Source organism: Platalea leucorodia (assembly GCF_965183815.1).
Source record: "Platalea leucorodia genome assembly, chromosome: 1".
NCBI lineage: Eukaryota > Metazoa > Chordata > Aves > Pelecaniformes > Threskiornithidae > Platalea > Platalea leucorodia.
Genome location: NC_138823.1, coordinates 142,050,934 through 142,067,760, shown reverse-complemented (window position 1 = coordinate 142,067,760; position 16,827 = coordinate 142,050,934). Strand labels below are relative to the sequence as shown.

The 16,827-nt window shown below is 40.4% G+C and overlaps 2 protein-coding genes across 2 annotated transcripts in view; one reads left to right on the top strand and one right to left on the bottom strand.

Moving 5' to 3' along the window:
* Positions 1-6,667, top strand: part of LOC309588200 (putative acyl-CoA dehydrogenase 6) — a 35,422-nt gene extending 28,755 nt beyond the window's left edge. The window contains exon 7 of the mRNA XM_082307173.1: positions 4,542-6,667. Within this exon, the coding sequence (XP_082163299.1) occupies positions 4,542-4,632 (91 nt within the window). The 3' untranslated portion in view covers positions 4,633-6,667. The remainder of the gene's footprint in view (positions 1-4,541) is intronic.
* Positions 6,668-7,590: 923 nt separating this feature from the next.
* BET1 (Bet1 golgi vesicular membrane trafficking protein) lies at positions 7,591-14,763 on the bottom strand. Its single transcript, XM_082331503.1, has 4 exons — positions 14,599-14,763; positions 11,341-11,456; positions 9,314-9,370; positions 7,591-8,791 (listed from the first exon to the last, which is right to left on the bottom strand). Exons 1-4 carry the CDS (start codon positions 14,615-14,617, stop codon positions 8,636-8,638), a joined length of 348 nt encoding a protein of 115 aa, XP_082187629.1. The 5' UTR covers positions 14,618-14,763; the 3' UTR covers positions 7,591-8,635.
* Between the last annotated feature and the right edge of the window lie 2,064 nt (positions 14,764-16,827).

Here is a 16,827-nt window from a genome sequence, read left to right as displayed (position 1 = left end):
TTTTCTCTCCCCTGTATGAAATGCCTCAAAGACATTATGACTTAGAAAAAATCAATTATTGAACAAACCCACAATCTATATGAAAACCCCAGGTTGTGAGAGATCAGAGGGAGGAAAACTTTTTGTAGCAAGTATATTGCAATTTTTCAGACTTCATAAAATGAGTTTTAAAATATTTCAGGTAGTGAGCTATATATTTTAATAATAATTACGTACACTTCAGTTGTTACAGGAAGAACTGGTCTGGCTTTCTTAAAAAAGTTTGTTTATTTTTTTTTTAATTAAGATTGTTTCTATGTACTACACTGTCTAACTGCTGCCAGTTCTTACAAGTTTTACTCTTGTGGGGTGTGATGGGGAGAATGCTATCATTTCTTTACTTGCTGCCTTGTGAAAGACTTGAGAAAGCAGTAGTGAAAAATACTGATTGACTACTCATGTGAAATAGATGAAGTGCAAATAGCATTGCAAATGCACATAGCTGCAGAAGAAAAACGGATTTCTTTTCTTCCCTCAACTGTCACCTAGGTATTGCAATATGAAGTTTTAGTTGTAATTCAGGATAGTTAAAAATCAAGCTTCTATATAGTTTTAAGTGGAATTTTTTTGAATAAGTAATGCATTTCCTTCTAAATTATTTTTTGTATTCCTCATGTTTAAAAAGTCAGTTGAAATATTTTATTCAGTTTCATTTTTTATTTCATTTTTTATGTTCTTTCATTCTTTACAAAGCATGTCTAAACTAGAATGAGTCTAGAATATTGTGGGTTTTTTAATCAGTCTTTGTCATTATCACAATTTATGGTTGTACCAAATGAAACGAAACCTATCAATTTCTGCTGACAAAAACAATTTGCTTTGAAGTCAGTAGCTAACTCTTGGGACAAGACTTAATAACGATTCCTCAGTCATCTGTGAAAACAAATCCGTAGTTTCAACCTTTTTCTGCGGAGGTTTTGAGACAGATGCCTGTCTACCACTTTGGTTGACTTTTACGAGTACCTTGAGAGGGAATTTAGGAGATGAAGCACGTGACATCTAGCTCTAATATGGCAAATCAAAGTAGGTGACTGTACGGTGGTGACTTTAAAGCGGAGCTACGCTCCCAGGCAGGCCAAGGTGATGCCCGCTCCTGCTCAGCTGTCCCTTCAAAATGGCCCTTAGGGGAAACGGGCAGGGCCACGCAAACTGGTGGGCACGGCCGCTGGTGCCTGGGCTGTGCCAGCCTGGCCAGGGGCCTGCCACGCTGGGTGGTATCAGGTCAAACTTCTCCCTCTGGACCGAAGGAAAATAGATAGTGCAGCAGGCTCTTCTCAGGGTGTTTGTGAACAGAAAGGGCTTTTTAGATCCCAGCACTATATGGCTTTCAAGAGGAAAATGTAGCGTAGAGCAGCTCCCTGAGCAGGCTCGGCTTCTTGGCTGCAGGTAGTAAATGGTAGTGGGATGCACAACTGCAAACACCATCACTTTTTATCAGCTTGAGGCTAGAGACAGATTTAGTGTGCCATTAGCTGTGGCCTTAGTGCCTATATAGCATGTTACAAGGTCAAAAGCTTTCCTCGCGCTGTGAGATAGGTACCTGTCCCTACTTCATGGCCAGTGAAATCGCACGCAAGTGAGAGCTCAGACTGGAGCAAGGACCAGCCCTGATTTTCAGGATATCTGGGACCAAAAGGTTTCCAGGCAGGGTGATGGACACGGCTTGGCTGTGCAAAACAAGGGCTGAATGGCGCTCTGGATGCAGAGGGGTCAACGCCGGCCAAAAGAGGAACGTTAAACTGAAGGACCGTACTGGATTATACTACTCAGGAACACATTCAGGCTGTAAATTAGAGGGTTCCTAATCAGTAGAACAACTTTGTTATGTGGCAACCTTCAAATTAAGGTAGTCCGAGATTAAAGGGAGCTTGTTTTTTCTCGCTATAGCAGTGCTTGATGCATTTCTGAAGGAACTTATATGATATGGTACCTATGGAGATGGGAAACTTTGATGATGTGGGGGTCCTTTTTGTCCCTTGTGCTACCTAACTAGAAATTACTGATAACCTGGCTCGAGTTTGGTGGGTGGGAAGGGTTCCTCACCCTCCCTCATAAATACAGTTTTTAACTCAGCATTCAAGAAATGAGTATTTTTTTTAATCCATCAAAAAACAGATTGCTTTTTAACATTTATATCTCTTGATTTGGTTGAGCAGAGTAAGTCTTATCTACAGTTGATGTTTCAGGTGCATGGAATTTCCTGAAGGAGAGGAAGCTCTTTGCAGGAAGTGTTTTGCGGGGCCAGAACACAATGGTTAGGATTTATCTCTTTCCTCAGGCAAACTCCCACTCTCCAAGGAAAACAGCATTCAACAAGTGGCTAGAGGTTCGGTCCCTCAAAATTTTGACACCTATACGTAATCGTCTGGTGCATTGCAGGCTGGTTCCTCACTGTCCTCGGTCAGGGTGAAGCCATCACGGGTCGGTGCTCACCTCAGCAGGTAGTGCAGGACGTGCTGCTCTGGCATGGGGGCAGCGACAAGGTGACCGAGGGATCAGAAAGCAAAGTGTTGCTGTGCCAGCACAAAAGCATGCCAGGGGTAGCCTACCTAAAGCAATTAAATTCTATTATTTATATATAGTAAAGTATTTATATGCTGTATTAATAATGCATTATTGATATCATATAAACTATCAAACCATAAACTTACAAGAAATAGCTGATATACAAGCTTACTTTACTATCTTCCCCAGCTTCCTCACAGAGTTCCTGGCAGAATAGTTAGTCCTGTGTTTTTGTTTTCCTACGCTGAAAGCAAGTCTCTTTCCCAGAAGAGGGCTGCTAGATTAACATCCTTCGAGTCCTGTGTCATCTCGATCCTTTTAAAATAGGCAAAACCTTCTGTCCTGTCTCCCCGGGGCAGTGATCGGCATTACTCGCCTGCCTGTAGATTCTGTAGGAAACATTCCTTATCTCACCCATAGAGACAAAAATATAACCACTAGCAATTTTGTAGAGACACACACACACATATGTACACACACAAAAACATATGTGAAAGGTGTTTTGGTTTTTTAAGACATGTATTGATATGTGATAACCCGACATGCCTGTCACACACCACCAAAGCCAGATCTTACCACTGCCTACTTGTAACTTCACATAAACAAGCCACGTGTCCAGGATTCCTGCTGCAAATGGAGGATTTTTATCAGCATCACAGAGGCGTTTTGAGGATTAATTACTTACTGTTGCTACAGTGCTGTGAAGATGCAAGATGCTAAGTGTTGGCAGGGGCTTTCTGCAGCTTGAAAAAGCAGACAGCACCGCAGCACGAAGGACAAGTAACCCACCATTGTCCCAGCTCTGCTGCTTTCCACAAGGTCCATAGGAAGGTGGGGAATCTTCAGGTTTTGAATTAAGTAGAGGTAGGTTAGCAGAACTGTTTCGATGGTTTGGGTATTTTTTTCTTCTCCCGAAAGGAGAAAAGAAATTTGTGAAGAAAATTGCTTAAGGTTGCAGTAGTTTGCAATCTGGCTAGCACAGGGAACTTAGGCAATACTGTTAGGGATGACTCAGTGATCTTAATAGCAGTTTTTAAATGAGTGCAATTAGAAATATCAAATGAAAAGTAAATAAGCTTGGAGCAGCCATTCATTTTTAAAGCAGAAGAGCTTTATATATTATATAATACTATACTATAATATTATATAATACTAATACTATACTATAATACTATATAATACTAATACAGGTTATGCCAGATCTCACATAGCCATTAGGGAGACCAGGGTGCTTGGTTAAAAAACGTGAATGAAAATTGTACCTTCTCTGTACACTTCTGCAATACCTCATGTACCGATTGACTAATACTCTTTTTACCACACAGTTAAGCAAAGTTGAGTACTGCAACGCTTTTTTGCTGCTGGCCCTCCAAAAGCTCCTTTCCCTTCTAAAATTCAACTGCAGGCTTAGGCAGCTGCAGCTTTCGCAAAGGAACAGCGGGGATGTTGCGGGAAGCGTTGCAGACCATCTCACCGGGAGGAGGCAACGGATGAGGTGTTCTGCAGACAGCTGGCATGAGTGTAGGTCATTTGAGCAGGCAGTCCAGCAGAAAACCCTGGGAAGAGCCTGCGATGCTTTATATGCCAGTCCAAAGTGATCAGGCGTAAAGCAAAGTCTGTATGGAGTTCAGCTGCAGGACGTCTGGCTGGGCTTAAGCAGGGGCAGTTGCATGCTAGGAGAGGTTTTAACTTATTTTAAGATGAAAATAGAGTATTAAGCCAAGGTTATTTTTGAAAGAATCTGAAAATTGGATGTGCCAAATGATATCTTAAGCCTTTTGATTTTGAATTAGCAACATCCCTGTACACAAAAGGGTATGTACGGTGCTGACAACACATCTGTCCACACCGCGTATGTACTTCTGTAAACAAGGGGTTTCCATGTAATAAAAGCAGCTCCATAACAAATGCATAGAATAAATGGGTATGTGCAGTTCTGTACTTGTTCCATCAGTATAGCATGCAAATATTTAAATTCACTCTTTGTATTTCTACAGAGACTTGAGATTAATGTCAATAGGAGGTGGTACAGATGAAACCATGCTTTCCATCATATGCAAATACATGGAAATACTTCCAAGCAAGTGACCCATCTCCACTCTTCATTGAAAATTAAGCAAGCAAGAGCATAGCTTGTACTGCACACTGAAGGTAACAGCCAGTACATGTTTCAAGTGTAAAATAAGTTGAAAATATAATGGTGATTTTGCCAATGAACTGCTTAGCAGGGTCTTTGACCATGAGGATTCTACATGTTCTCCAATATCAAATTTCTGTTGATAGGAAGGAGTCTAAAAGCATGTGGCCTCCTGCAATTTTTTTTCCTTTTTTTCAGTGCATTACTTTTTTGGGGGGTCTCAGCACTCAGAAAAAATGTCTTCTTTAATCAAGGTGTAACTACATTTTAGAGCATCTAAGCCACCAATTAAGAAACATAACTAACTTCCACACGGATACAGCTATGATTTCACTAGTAGCCTAATCTAATTTCAGTGTAACTTTGCTTTCAAGATGAATAATTAAGGCACAAACTATTGCCTTCCACAATCACATGCTGGATCAGTGATTCTGCTCTCAGTTACAAGTACCTTCCCTGTTTTTCAATTTTAGCAAGTAATCATCAAAATGAGCTCTGCCATCTTTGCCAAGTTCACGTTGACTTGTACTACACTCTGTCATGGATGTTTGCTGGTGGGAGTGGGGGTTGATTTTTCTTTGTAGAATTCTACAAACAATTCTTTAATTGTATCTGAAGCTTTTGGAGGCCTGAACTTCAGCAGTAAGGTATCCTGTTTTGTGTGTAATTATTAAAGAAAAACATTTTTTTAAAAAGTTAATATGAAAATTGTGTGTTATTATTTAAATTAGATAGATAGTGCAATTTGTTATATGCCAGTCACCTTAAACCAGAAGTGTACACCAAGTATTTTCAAAATTAGTGATGTTACACAAAAAGTCTCAGTGAAATATACATCTGCTGTGATAAGCATAAATTCTTAATTTTATCATCTTTAAATCTTATTCTTTATGTTTACTTGCATATCAGCCATACCTTCAAAACCAACATCAGCAACTCTTCCTAAAGCAGCCATTTAAGTCAGAAGAGACAACCTGCCTTATTGCAAAAAAAAGCTTCAGTGGACTTTTCCTTGTAACCAACTGGATGCATTAAGCATTTTCTAAGGAATCTCCATGATACTGTAAGGTTAACAGTTTGATAGTTAAAAGATGCTATTTTCTTCCACCTGGAAATAATCTGTATGGTTGCTAGGTGGAGTCTTAAATTACATTAAATTGAGAAACGCAATATATAAATGTTGTGTAAAAATTATGTACAAAATTTCAAAACCAGGAATAAACCTAACTGCAGTATTCCTATGCAGCTGCTATTAACTGCAACTTTGTAAAAGTACAATTAAATGGTACTAATATTTTTCTATCATATCCACTGTATAGTGGATTTTATTCTACAAGATCATACTATAGCATCCTGAAGTCTTGCTAACGATTTGTGAATTTTAAGGACTGTTGGAGTAATACTTTTCTATCAGAAAATTACCAGTAAGTGCAGATGCTGAAGAAAATTCTAAGGCTGCAACTCATGATTTCCACCAATTGCCATTCCCCTTCCTGAGTGAAATACTCTCACAGCAGTTTCACCTTTACATAAGTAACCTTAACCATTCTAAGCAAACTTGCAGGATTATCAGTTCAGATTTTAAACTGAAAATTGACCTTTTACTGGAAATGAAGAAAGGGAAATGTGCTATGTTCTGTACTTGCTCCAAAAGTAAAATACAGAAATATGTCACAGATTTGACTATGTAACTTTCAGTTTCCTTTCAGTTCAGAAAGTTCATGTTAAAAGAGCCTAAGAGTTGTGTTTTAGCACTTAACTAAAAAAGCCCTTGTGTGTTTTCTAATAAACAGAGATGTAGAAAGTTGTTTGGAGGCTTCATATATTCCTTGTGTTTAAGCTTTTCCCCCATTTCCAGCCCCATCTAGACAACTACAAAAAAACTGACAACCCTCCTGAAATGAAGAAACACAGAAAGGAAGACATCGGCTTAAGATTCCCTGCCTAATTCATTTCCCCTCACTCCTCTGCACCACTAAAGAATGGGGGGGTGGGGACAGTGGGAAGACCTAGTTCCTATTCTGCACTGATTACCTTTTAATCTGGTTTGACATTTAAAATTAAAATCCTCTTTGTTTTATACATGATCTGAAGGACTGGTGAAAGATTTTTACCAATATGTGCTCTGTCAAGACTTAAGGGACACCCTAGCATATTTTTCAGTACAAAGACAGGAAATGTATCTGCCATATAACTAGCTGCATCCACCCATTTTTCTACTTTCTATTAGGTAGTTAAAAACTTTTTCCATTTATTAGTATGGCAGATTGATTGCTAAAAAAAAAAAAATCATGTCTAGAAATTGCTCAGACACCACGTTTAAGAGCCAGAAATATATTTCTGGAAGATGATCAAGTATCAGGGGAGCGTAGCTGTCAAACAGATATGTCAGTAATTATCATCTCACAAGTTAGGTACCTTGCACTCCACTGTCTCATTAAAATTATACAAGTGCATCAATCTTGCATGGCAAACTATATCCTATTGACTAGCTTTGGGAATGCTATTCTTGTTTAACAAGCCCAGCAATTCTCATATAAAGACAATAAATTATCCTGGTGTTAGTACTTAGATGTTCTGTTATTTGTAGAAGTATTGTAGACCTTTTAACAGTCAAAGATTAAATCAGCTAGAAATATTTGAGCTTTACTTACTTTTACACAGTCTGTGTGTTTTGTATAAGTGATTTACATGTCACACTTCCGTTGTTATATATGAAATCTAACATGAAAGAAACATAGCATACACCTCCATTTCTTATTTTCATAGTGCTCCCCACGCAAGTATAGCCCCTTAAATGCAGCACCATTTCCAAAAAATACATTGGTATTCTACAGTAGAGAAGAATGTATATAAACAACACTAGCTAGAATACTACAGAACACTTTATTTGTCAGTTCGTAATTAGTTATTAGTGGCAGCATACTATACAGTATTTCTAGAAAAGTTTTGCAAAAATTGTAGATACAATTTTAATATCTAGGAAACTTAATTTTTTGAATGTTGAACTCAGCAGCATAATAGCTTCAATTATTAGAAACTATTTGGTGAGCCAAAGCTGTCTTGAAAATAAAAAAACCTTAATATGACAGCACCTCCAACAGGTGTATCATAATATACTTCAATATAAAATTCAAAATATCTGATCTCATATTTCAGACATCATGCAGTGTAGATTTAGGGATCATCACAGATTGAAAATATACTAATGGTAAAAGTTCTAGCGATTCAATGGAATCATTAAGTTTTAGATACTTTAAATATAAAGAAAACATTTGTACTGTATCCATCTTGGTTGATCCCAATGATCAAAGGCATTTGCTTAAAAGAGTACATGTGTAAGCATGATTTGTCACATTTAAATAAAAAAAAATCCAGTTTTAAGTAACTTCCCAAAACACAGTTTAAGCTACTTAAACACATACACTATCAGAGCTATCCAGAAAAATAATTTTTGGGGGTACCACTATTACATTTGTTAGCTTCAGGCCAGCCTTTTAAAAATCCACAGATAAAACCAATTTAGAAAGATCCAAGTATATTTCATGCTTTTGCAACCTAGAAATTACTATATGCCTGAAACTGGAGCTCTAATTTAGAGCATGGCCCAGAATGAAATGCAGAATGAAAGAGAAAGCCTTGTAATTCTGCAATTACTTCATATCCGAACAACCATTGTTTTCTGTATTTTTAAATCAATTCCAAAAACTATTTTCCCCTACTATGCTAGCAGTTTCTGCATATTTACAAATACTCCCCCCCAAAACAGGGGATGATGGGAAAAATTCTGATACATTAAGAAAACTATATATAACATTGCATTAATAGTTAATGCAATTTACAACAATTTCACTGTGTTTTATCAACAGAATATGCCACTTCAGATCAATGTCTTCATTAATTAAGACTGCTTTATAGTTGAAATTACACAATTTAAACCGAAGGTAACATGCATCACCTCAGTTTAATAATCCAGTATATTACAAAAAAAACAAACAACGCAAACAGCATCATGTAGCATAATAGCTTTGTCTGGCTTCCTCTGGAGAGTATTCTCAGTCTGCCCATAGTTGCACCTAGAAGTCCACCCGTAGAGTCAAAATCATTATCCTACATTTGAAAACAAACAAACAAAACAACAAAAAACCATGTTACTCTGAGAAAAAAAGTTAACCCTAAAGCTTGCTAAGTGTAGTTTCTCCTGTTTTTTCAAATTTTCCAAAACTAATATTATTTCAGAGCTTCTGAAAATTAACCAGGAAAAACTTTTGCCCATTTATCCAGATGGATGCAAGCAAAAAAGGCATTTCTGACTTCCTTATTTTTTGCTTCCCTCTTCTCTTAAATACATTTAAATAAAGAACTGCCTTTTTAATAATACTATACATTTGCTAATTGAAAACAAATAGTTGTATCTGAAGTATAAAGACTTTGGTTGTGCTTTGGAAGTAATGCATTTGCACATCTGTCTTTTTGAACAGAAATATTGGTGCTGAATTGGTCACATTTTACAGTCAACAATATGCTGTCAACATTTTAATACAATGTTCACACTAAAAGAAGGAATGCTTTACATTACTAACTTCTTAATCCTGCCCGATATTTAAAGAAAGTTAGTGACTAAACACTTACCATTTCTGATAACATTTTATTTTGGTTTTTAACTTCTGTTCCAATTTCAATGGAAAGCTATTAAAAAAAAAGTATTAAATATGAATAATCAGTTATACATAGGTTAGAGAAACCAGTCTAAAATACATGACATGACTAGCATTTCCCCAGGCAAAATGTGAAAACAGTACCTGGTGTTTTCAAAAACCAAAATAACATGCACAGTATTCTGCAATAACCCTTAGGAAAGTAAATATTTGTCATTTGACTAGATGAGTCTAGAGAGTCACAGAAGGTATTCAATGCTCCTCCTCCCCTCTTCTTGAACAGAGAATTCCTTATTAGAATTACTGCATGGACTTTCAAAAATTCAAGATTTAGTCAAGTCTAAGTAGCAATTATCCATTTCCTGGAACAATTATTAAAACTATTGGCACACAGCACAGAGGACACCATGAGCGCTCCTTTTGACTGAGTGTTGCTGTAGTTGACACCTGTAACCTGCTAACGCATCTCTTTTGACAAGTTGCTGCTATCCTATGAACAGGAATTTCTTTTGTGAACTTGTCTATTCCTTCTCTGCTTTGTGTCATGAAACGGCAAGGGCGCAGCAGGACAAAGAGGCAAGTTGAGTATGCAAGTTAGAGTCAGTCCAGAGGTAGTAACCAGGGTCAGCAACAGCCTGGGCATCACCCAGCACATCCACATCTAGGAGACGGGCCCAAGGTCAAGCCAGAAAGTCAAGTCTGCAGGTTAGGGTTGGAATCAGGGAGGTATGAGACCAGGCACAGACAGAGCTGCAACACAGCTGCAGCGTAGCAAAGGCAGGGGCCAGCCAGGAGAATCTCGGCTTAAAAGCAGCTCCCAAGTGAAACGGGAGAACCCCCACTGAGGCTTCTTAGCGGCTCTTCCTCGTAAGAGTTCTTGAACAACCAGCTCAACTCCTAGAAGGGAGGGAAATGCGCTCCAGGCCCCAATGCTTTGGATTAGCCAAAACCCATATGTTTTTTGTGACACAGCATAAAGTTGTTATTTCTTACTGCTGCATTTCATCACAACCTATCATCAAGTCAAGAGTGAAACGTGATGGTTCTAGGAAGATTATCTGCAGATTATTCCATACTCCAAGATCACTACATTGCACTAAAAGATGCAACTGCAGAAAGAGCACACATGCTACTCCATGGGGCACCATCAGCCACACTGTAGACATACCCTGGGGCACTGATTTGAAACATATACCAGAGAAGGAGAGAAATGAAGTTCTATAACAAAGGTCAAAGCTTTTCTTTTTACCTCCTTAACTTATTCTAAATTATTTAGGTGGACAATTTCTTAACTTAAAACTAAGGTTTTGTTTTCTATTTGAGACTAAACAAATGAACTTTAAGCAACAGGATATTACTAGCGATAGGAATTTAAATGAGTTTAGGCCTCAGAATTCATTGGCTTGTACTACATACACAGAAACAGCACCTGTTGCTAAGAAGTATTTTAAAACATCTTAAGTTGTTAAGAAAAAAACCCCACGCAATTTTAATCACAGAGCTGTCTTTCAGTTAGACTTGTTTGAAAGAAGTCCTCAATCTCTGGAAGGAATCAGAATCATTAAAACAACAAATTTCTCTTTCAGAGTATATTAGCATGCTACTTCTAACAGCTGTTTTCACATTACAGATTTATCAGCAGAAGCTGATGAGCCACAATGATAACACTAAAATCAAGTAGTCCATTTTCTTAAATGAACCTGAGCCAGTTTACTGACCTAAACTCAAATTTTCTAGTTTCTGCAGGGACAGTAATTCATTCTGTAGGACAATAAGCCATAAGTAACACCACAGCTGTCCTCAAGATTAGCAAAAAAGGACACCTCGAGCTAAAAATCTAATTAAAGGAAGAATCAGTTATATAAATCAATGATTATGCATTTTGTTTGACAATAATTCTTTCTTGTATTAAATTTATGTTTTAAACTAAGACTACTGCTTCACTGGTCCATATCATTTAACTCAATAAATGTGACAATACTACTATAATTAAATACTTACTGATTTAATGGCACTGACTTTTGTACGCAGACTTTCTGTTAACCTTTCATTTTCTTCTTCATAAACACTGTATCCACTATTGGAATAGCCATAGTTACCAGTGGGTGCTCCATCACCTATAAACACAAGAGTCAGTAGTTAGACAGAAAATACCACTGGAGCAAGTGCTCTTCACATGTGGAAAACCACTCTTTCCATTTAAAAACACTTTTCCTTAATGTTACCCTCAGCAGTCAGGAAGAGGTGCCACATGTTCCCGAGATACAGATTCAACCTTTTTCAAATGCGTAAGTTATCTTTCAATATGCAAATCGAAGACGGAAAACTGAGGAATGGTTGTAATTTTATACCATAAAATTTTTCCCCACATAGTGTTTTCAGATTACTTCTATGGAAGTCAACCTAGGCATTACATGGAGATGTGAAGGGAGCATTGAGGTCACTACATACAGTGGTACACCTAACTCAAAATAGGAAAGTTGAGATTATTCTCTAACAAAGACAAATACCATTTGATCACACCCAGAGAGAGGTGTGTAAAGGAGAGAGCATACTCTGATCCTTGCATGTATTTCTCTACAAACGAGACCTCATACAGGAAGCCAGGGCTCTGAGCAGAACACTGCCATTCCTGTCGCCATTCTGCAGTTCTATTCCCACTCCTGCCTTTGCTTTTCAGGTGCTGGAGCTTCAGGACTGTTATCCAGACAACTGACTGAGCAGAGTAAGCGGAGCAGAAGCTCCTCAGCTCCACACATTCGCCTCCTCCAACCTCTAATAAAGATCTCCTACAGACAACAGCTGGACAGCAGCACGGGCGCAGGAGAATTAAAGCCATGTCCCGTCCAGACAAAAATCAGTCTTAGGCCTCAAATCAAAGATTTGAAACCTAAGAGGACAGAACAACACTCAGAAAGGCAAACAGAAAAGAACTATTATAAGCTTTATGATAAAGATCCTACTAGATTAATTCAACTAGCAATCCAGCTATAACATTAATCAATATTTATATGGCTAGTCAGAATGCCACACTAAAATTGTCTGAATGCCTTTAGTTAATTCCTCTTCGATGCAATATAAAGATTTTTGTGTTTGGGTGCCTTTTTTCTTTTTGAGGAAAAAGGGAGAGAAGCAAGACACCAACCACATTCACAGATAAAGCTCTGTCTCAAACAGTTTCCCTGTGTGCTTGGCATACGTAATATTAAGATTTTAAGAGAGAGAATTATGATGCTACTTTCAGAATAGATATCATTTTATACACCTATAAAGGTGTTCTTTAAGTGTAAGTAATGACAATTTTTTAGTTTGTACTTGTAAACTGTTTTACTGTTATTCTATAAATTAAACTAACAACAAATCCTCAACAAGACTAGGTGAAATGTATGTTTCCGTTTTATCACAGTGAGAGTCAAGAAGTTCCCCCTCCCCACAATCAAAAGTACCAATGCCAAGTATAGAAAGTTGACTAAAATGACATCATTTAGAGAGTCAGGGTCGTTCCCTTTGTCTTGTTTTACAAGTGCATCTAAGTACAGTACTTCCTACCAAGTGACGCACAATTTTGAATATAGTTTATAAGTTAATATACCATATAGCTTCAAGCCAAAATACCATAACTATGATTATTACATAGACAGTGTCATAACAGATGTGAACAACTGCCCCAAAGCTTTTAAATAGGCACAGCTACTTCTATATATATATATATAATAGAAAGCACCATGTAGAAGCCTGGCTACTACTGTTGACAGGAAGGACAGAAACTTCAGCATGGCAGTTATATGGCCTGTCTTACAACACTGTTCATTGACAGGACATGTAATATGGACATGACCGTAACATAATCACAGGCTAAAAAAGAGTTACCAGGTAGCTGGTGCCCACAGCAGATGTACTGGTGCACAGCTTCTACTTCCAGCCTACCAAAAAAAAGGAATTCTAGACTGACAGTTGAAATGTCAAGGGAAAGCAGCAAATTCTACTGCAGCTGGTAACCATCATAGTAGACATTTAAGCCTTCCGCTTGACCTTCCAGCGGATTTTTCAGGAGGTAGTTTCAGGATGTTCCTTAAGGCATTGTTTACCAGAGACATACTAAAAGAAGGCATGCTCTTTCCCCTGCACTCCTTCCATAAACATCCATCACTTCACTTTCTCAGACACAACATACTGAGCTGGATGGCCTTCAGCCTAACCCCCCTCAGTTCATACCCAAACGCGAGCTGTTAGTCTGACAAAGAAAAGGACTGAAGACCTAAGCATTATCAAATGCCCACCTTTTTATGATAAACTTCCCAACACCTCTCTTGATCTAGTAAGAAGCGTATCCAAGACTTGTTTTGTCTTGTGAAAATACTATTACACAGCACAAATCGACAGTGTAGAAATAAGTCTAGGCTGGTGTTGCAGACACCCCTGGTTTAGCCACATGGCATTTATCGGCCCCTAAATATTCACTTTCTAGGAAGAAGTACCAAAACTCAGTCATAAACTTCTGAGGCATAAACATTACCTAAGCTATGCAGTGAGGTCACAGCACCTACACGGTTCTAGAACATGACATGAGAGTTCAAAGTTTCTTTACAGTCATCAACATGGCTGCTGGTTAAAAAATAGGGCCCAAACTTCTCAAAACACTCAGCAGGAACTCTGCAAAGATTTCTGCCTTTGCATCAGGTTATATTTGTAATAAACTGACAACAATTGGGGTTTTCTTCCCAATACACAGCAGGAAAACATAGAGAAGTACTAAAACTAAAAAATGACTGAGAATTTGGAAAGGATTTGACTGAAGAGTGGCAAATCTGTCCATCCATCCATGGAAACATGGCTCAAACTAACACTGCGTTAGAACCATTCATGAACACAATGAAATACAAATCCCAGGGCTGCTCTGTAAGTCCAGCTGAGCCAGAACGAGAAGAGAGACAGACACACGGGTAATGGACGCTTCCCACCCAAAGCTCCCGAGCGCTGCTGCAGGCCTGCACCCATCGGCACAGCCCCTCACGCAGAGAGCCCCCGCAGCCCCTGCCCGGCGACGGGTCGGGCCCTGCCCAGCGGGCTCCGGCTCCCACAGGCCCGGGCACAGCGCGGCCCACACGAGAGCCCGGCCTGCCCCGGCCCGCCCCGCCGAGCTTTTCACCCTCTCCCTCTCCGCTGAACCCTCCAGCACCAGGCGAGGGTGCGCCAGGCAGCCGCGGCCCGGCCCGCAGGGAGGCCGCAGGCCCCGCCGCCGCGGAGCGCCACGCTTACCCAGCCCCGCGCGCCTCATGGCTCTGCCCGCAGCTGCCGCGGGAGGAGGCGGAGGATGGGAGCGGCTCCCGCAGCGGCTGAGGGAAGCGGGGCTCGGCGGGGCGGCCGCGGCCCGGCTCCGGCTCCGGCTCGGCCGCCCGGCTCATTCACCCGCCGAGCGCCACGACAGCGCTCGGCGCCGCGCGGCCCGCTGGGTACGGCGGGGTACGGCGGGCTGCGGGCGGGCAGGGCGGGCCCGCGCGGGGGCTGATGGGTGCTGTAGTTCCGCGCCGAAGGCGGGGCGGCGACAGGGCCGCTGAGGGGAGGTCCGGTCCCGCCCCGCCCCGGCGGCGCTACGCGGCGGGCGGGCTGGGGGCGCGTCCCGGGCAGAGGCGGTCCCGTGCAGGGCCTCCGGCCTCCTCTAGCCCCGGGGCTCGCGGTTCCGCCGGGCTGGAGCGCGGTGTCTGCAGGGCCTCCCTGCAGCAGCCCCGGCATGGCGTTTCTCAGGGGACAGTGTGACAGGCCGTGCGGCCCGCGCCCTGCCCGTGTGCCCACCAGGCCCTGAACATGGCGAGATTTACTAAAAGTCTGCGTTTCCTGGGGCCGGGCTGTGAGGCGGTGGTTTCGGGGGCAGAAGGGGGCGGCAGGGCAGCACCGCGGGGGAGCCCGGCCGGCAGCTGCCTCCCTGCCCGGCCGCCTCCCTGCGGCTTCGGAAGAGCAAATTCTATTAACTGTAACCAGTCTTGAATGGACTCAATACATTTTCTGTTTCAGCTTGCATTAAACTTTTAAGAACTGAACCTGAAAGGAAGAAAAAAATCTCGGCCTTAATTTCAGGAGGCCATCAGTACATTATCGTTTTATTGTTTTGAAAGGGAAGATTCTTAGCGGTTGTCTTGTAACAGGCAGTCAAAACATTAAAATTCAGTGCTGAGTGGAGCTTTACCACCTTTTTTCCCCCGTTTATGTGGAAGTAACAGGCACGCTACTGCAACATACAGCAACTTGAGCTGGAAACCTGCAGATTTCATTATTATTGAATCTTCAGTTCTGTGAATGATTTAAATTTCATTTGCAAAGGTAATTTTTCCTTCATTCTTTAACCTCTTGCAATGCTTTATCAGAAATGGGTTTTGCCTGCTTTTATCAAAGGTGTGACTCAGGCTGTATACCAGTGGATTGAATTTATTTCCCAGGATGATACCAGAATGATTTATCAGTACTCCAGCGAAAAGCAAGCAACATCATGGAGTCCATTCAGAGTCTGCTATTTCAAGCGTGACATCCACTGGACTAGAGAAGCTGCACTGGCTTTTCCAATTACAACATGCCGCTGTATCATTAATTGCTTTGGTATTTGTGTTCTGATAGGAACTAACACACCCAGTATTAGACCAGGACCCACTTGTATCATACAAGCTATATAAACGCAGACAAAAGCTCCTACTTCAGTGAGCTTGCTGTGTAACAGCAGTCTTCATCTAGGCAGGTAAAGCTGTAGGAAGAAGAATAAAATAACTCTTGTTAATAAGAAGGCCTATGCCCTCCTGCTGACATCCAGTGTAATTGCTGTAAGACACCCCATGTATCTTTTTGCAGTGCATAAAAACACGAATAATTGCAGCATTTCTTTTCTCTCCACTTACCAAAGTTCAATTGAGATGTTAATCTTGTATCAGCCCAACTTTAGGACAGACACTGAGAAGCTGTTGTTCATTTGTTTACTTCTCAGTCACATCTGGATGCTTTCATCTCAAACAGCATTATAAAGAGTAAAATGAGTATAATGTAGAAACTGGCCCTTTATTTAATATTTGATAATTTAAGCAGTTTATCTAAAATTTCAGCTGAGGCATTAGTTGCACATACAAAACAGAAGAGAAGGCCAAGGAGAAGAAATGAACTGCAGAACTGTTGCCCGTACTACACAGCGTGAAGCTCATCTCCATAGGATTTTGTCTGGAACTCAGCAATTCTTGCAGGAGTTTGCAAGCTGCTATCACTGATGATGTGAGACTTGATTTACATCAGTTCAGGGAAATACATCAGTTGTTTCAAAGAAGGAAAAAGTACTATCACCAGATTAGAGATGCTGTTCGTGCTAAAACTGTCTGAAGTTCACAGATGGGCCTATTTCTTTTGTGCCAGGACAAAGAGGTCTCTTAAAGGATTACATGCTTAAACCAGCAAAATATAGATGCTGTAAAATTTACAGATAATGAACAGATTCTGAGAAAACCTTCTTCATGA

What these genes read in the sequence shown, in the direction of transcription:
- BET1 (XM_082331503.1), bottom strand. An exon ending in AAGTCAGTGCCATTAAATCA is followed by an intron (nt 9,371 to 11,340) that starts GTAAGTATTTAA and finishes TTTTTTTAATAG; the next exon opens with CTTTCCATTGAAATTGGAAC. An exon ending in ATAAAATGTTATCAGAAATG is followed by an intron (nt 8,792 to 9,313) that starts GTAAGTGTTTAG and finishes TTTCAAATGTAG; the next exon opens with GATAATGATTTTGACTCTAC.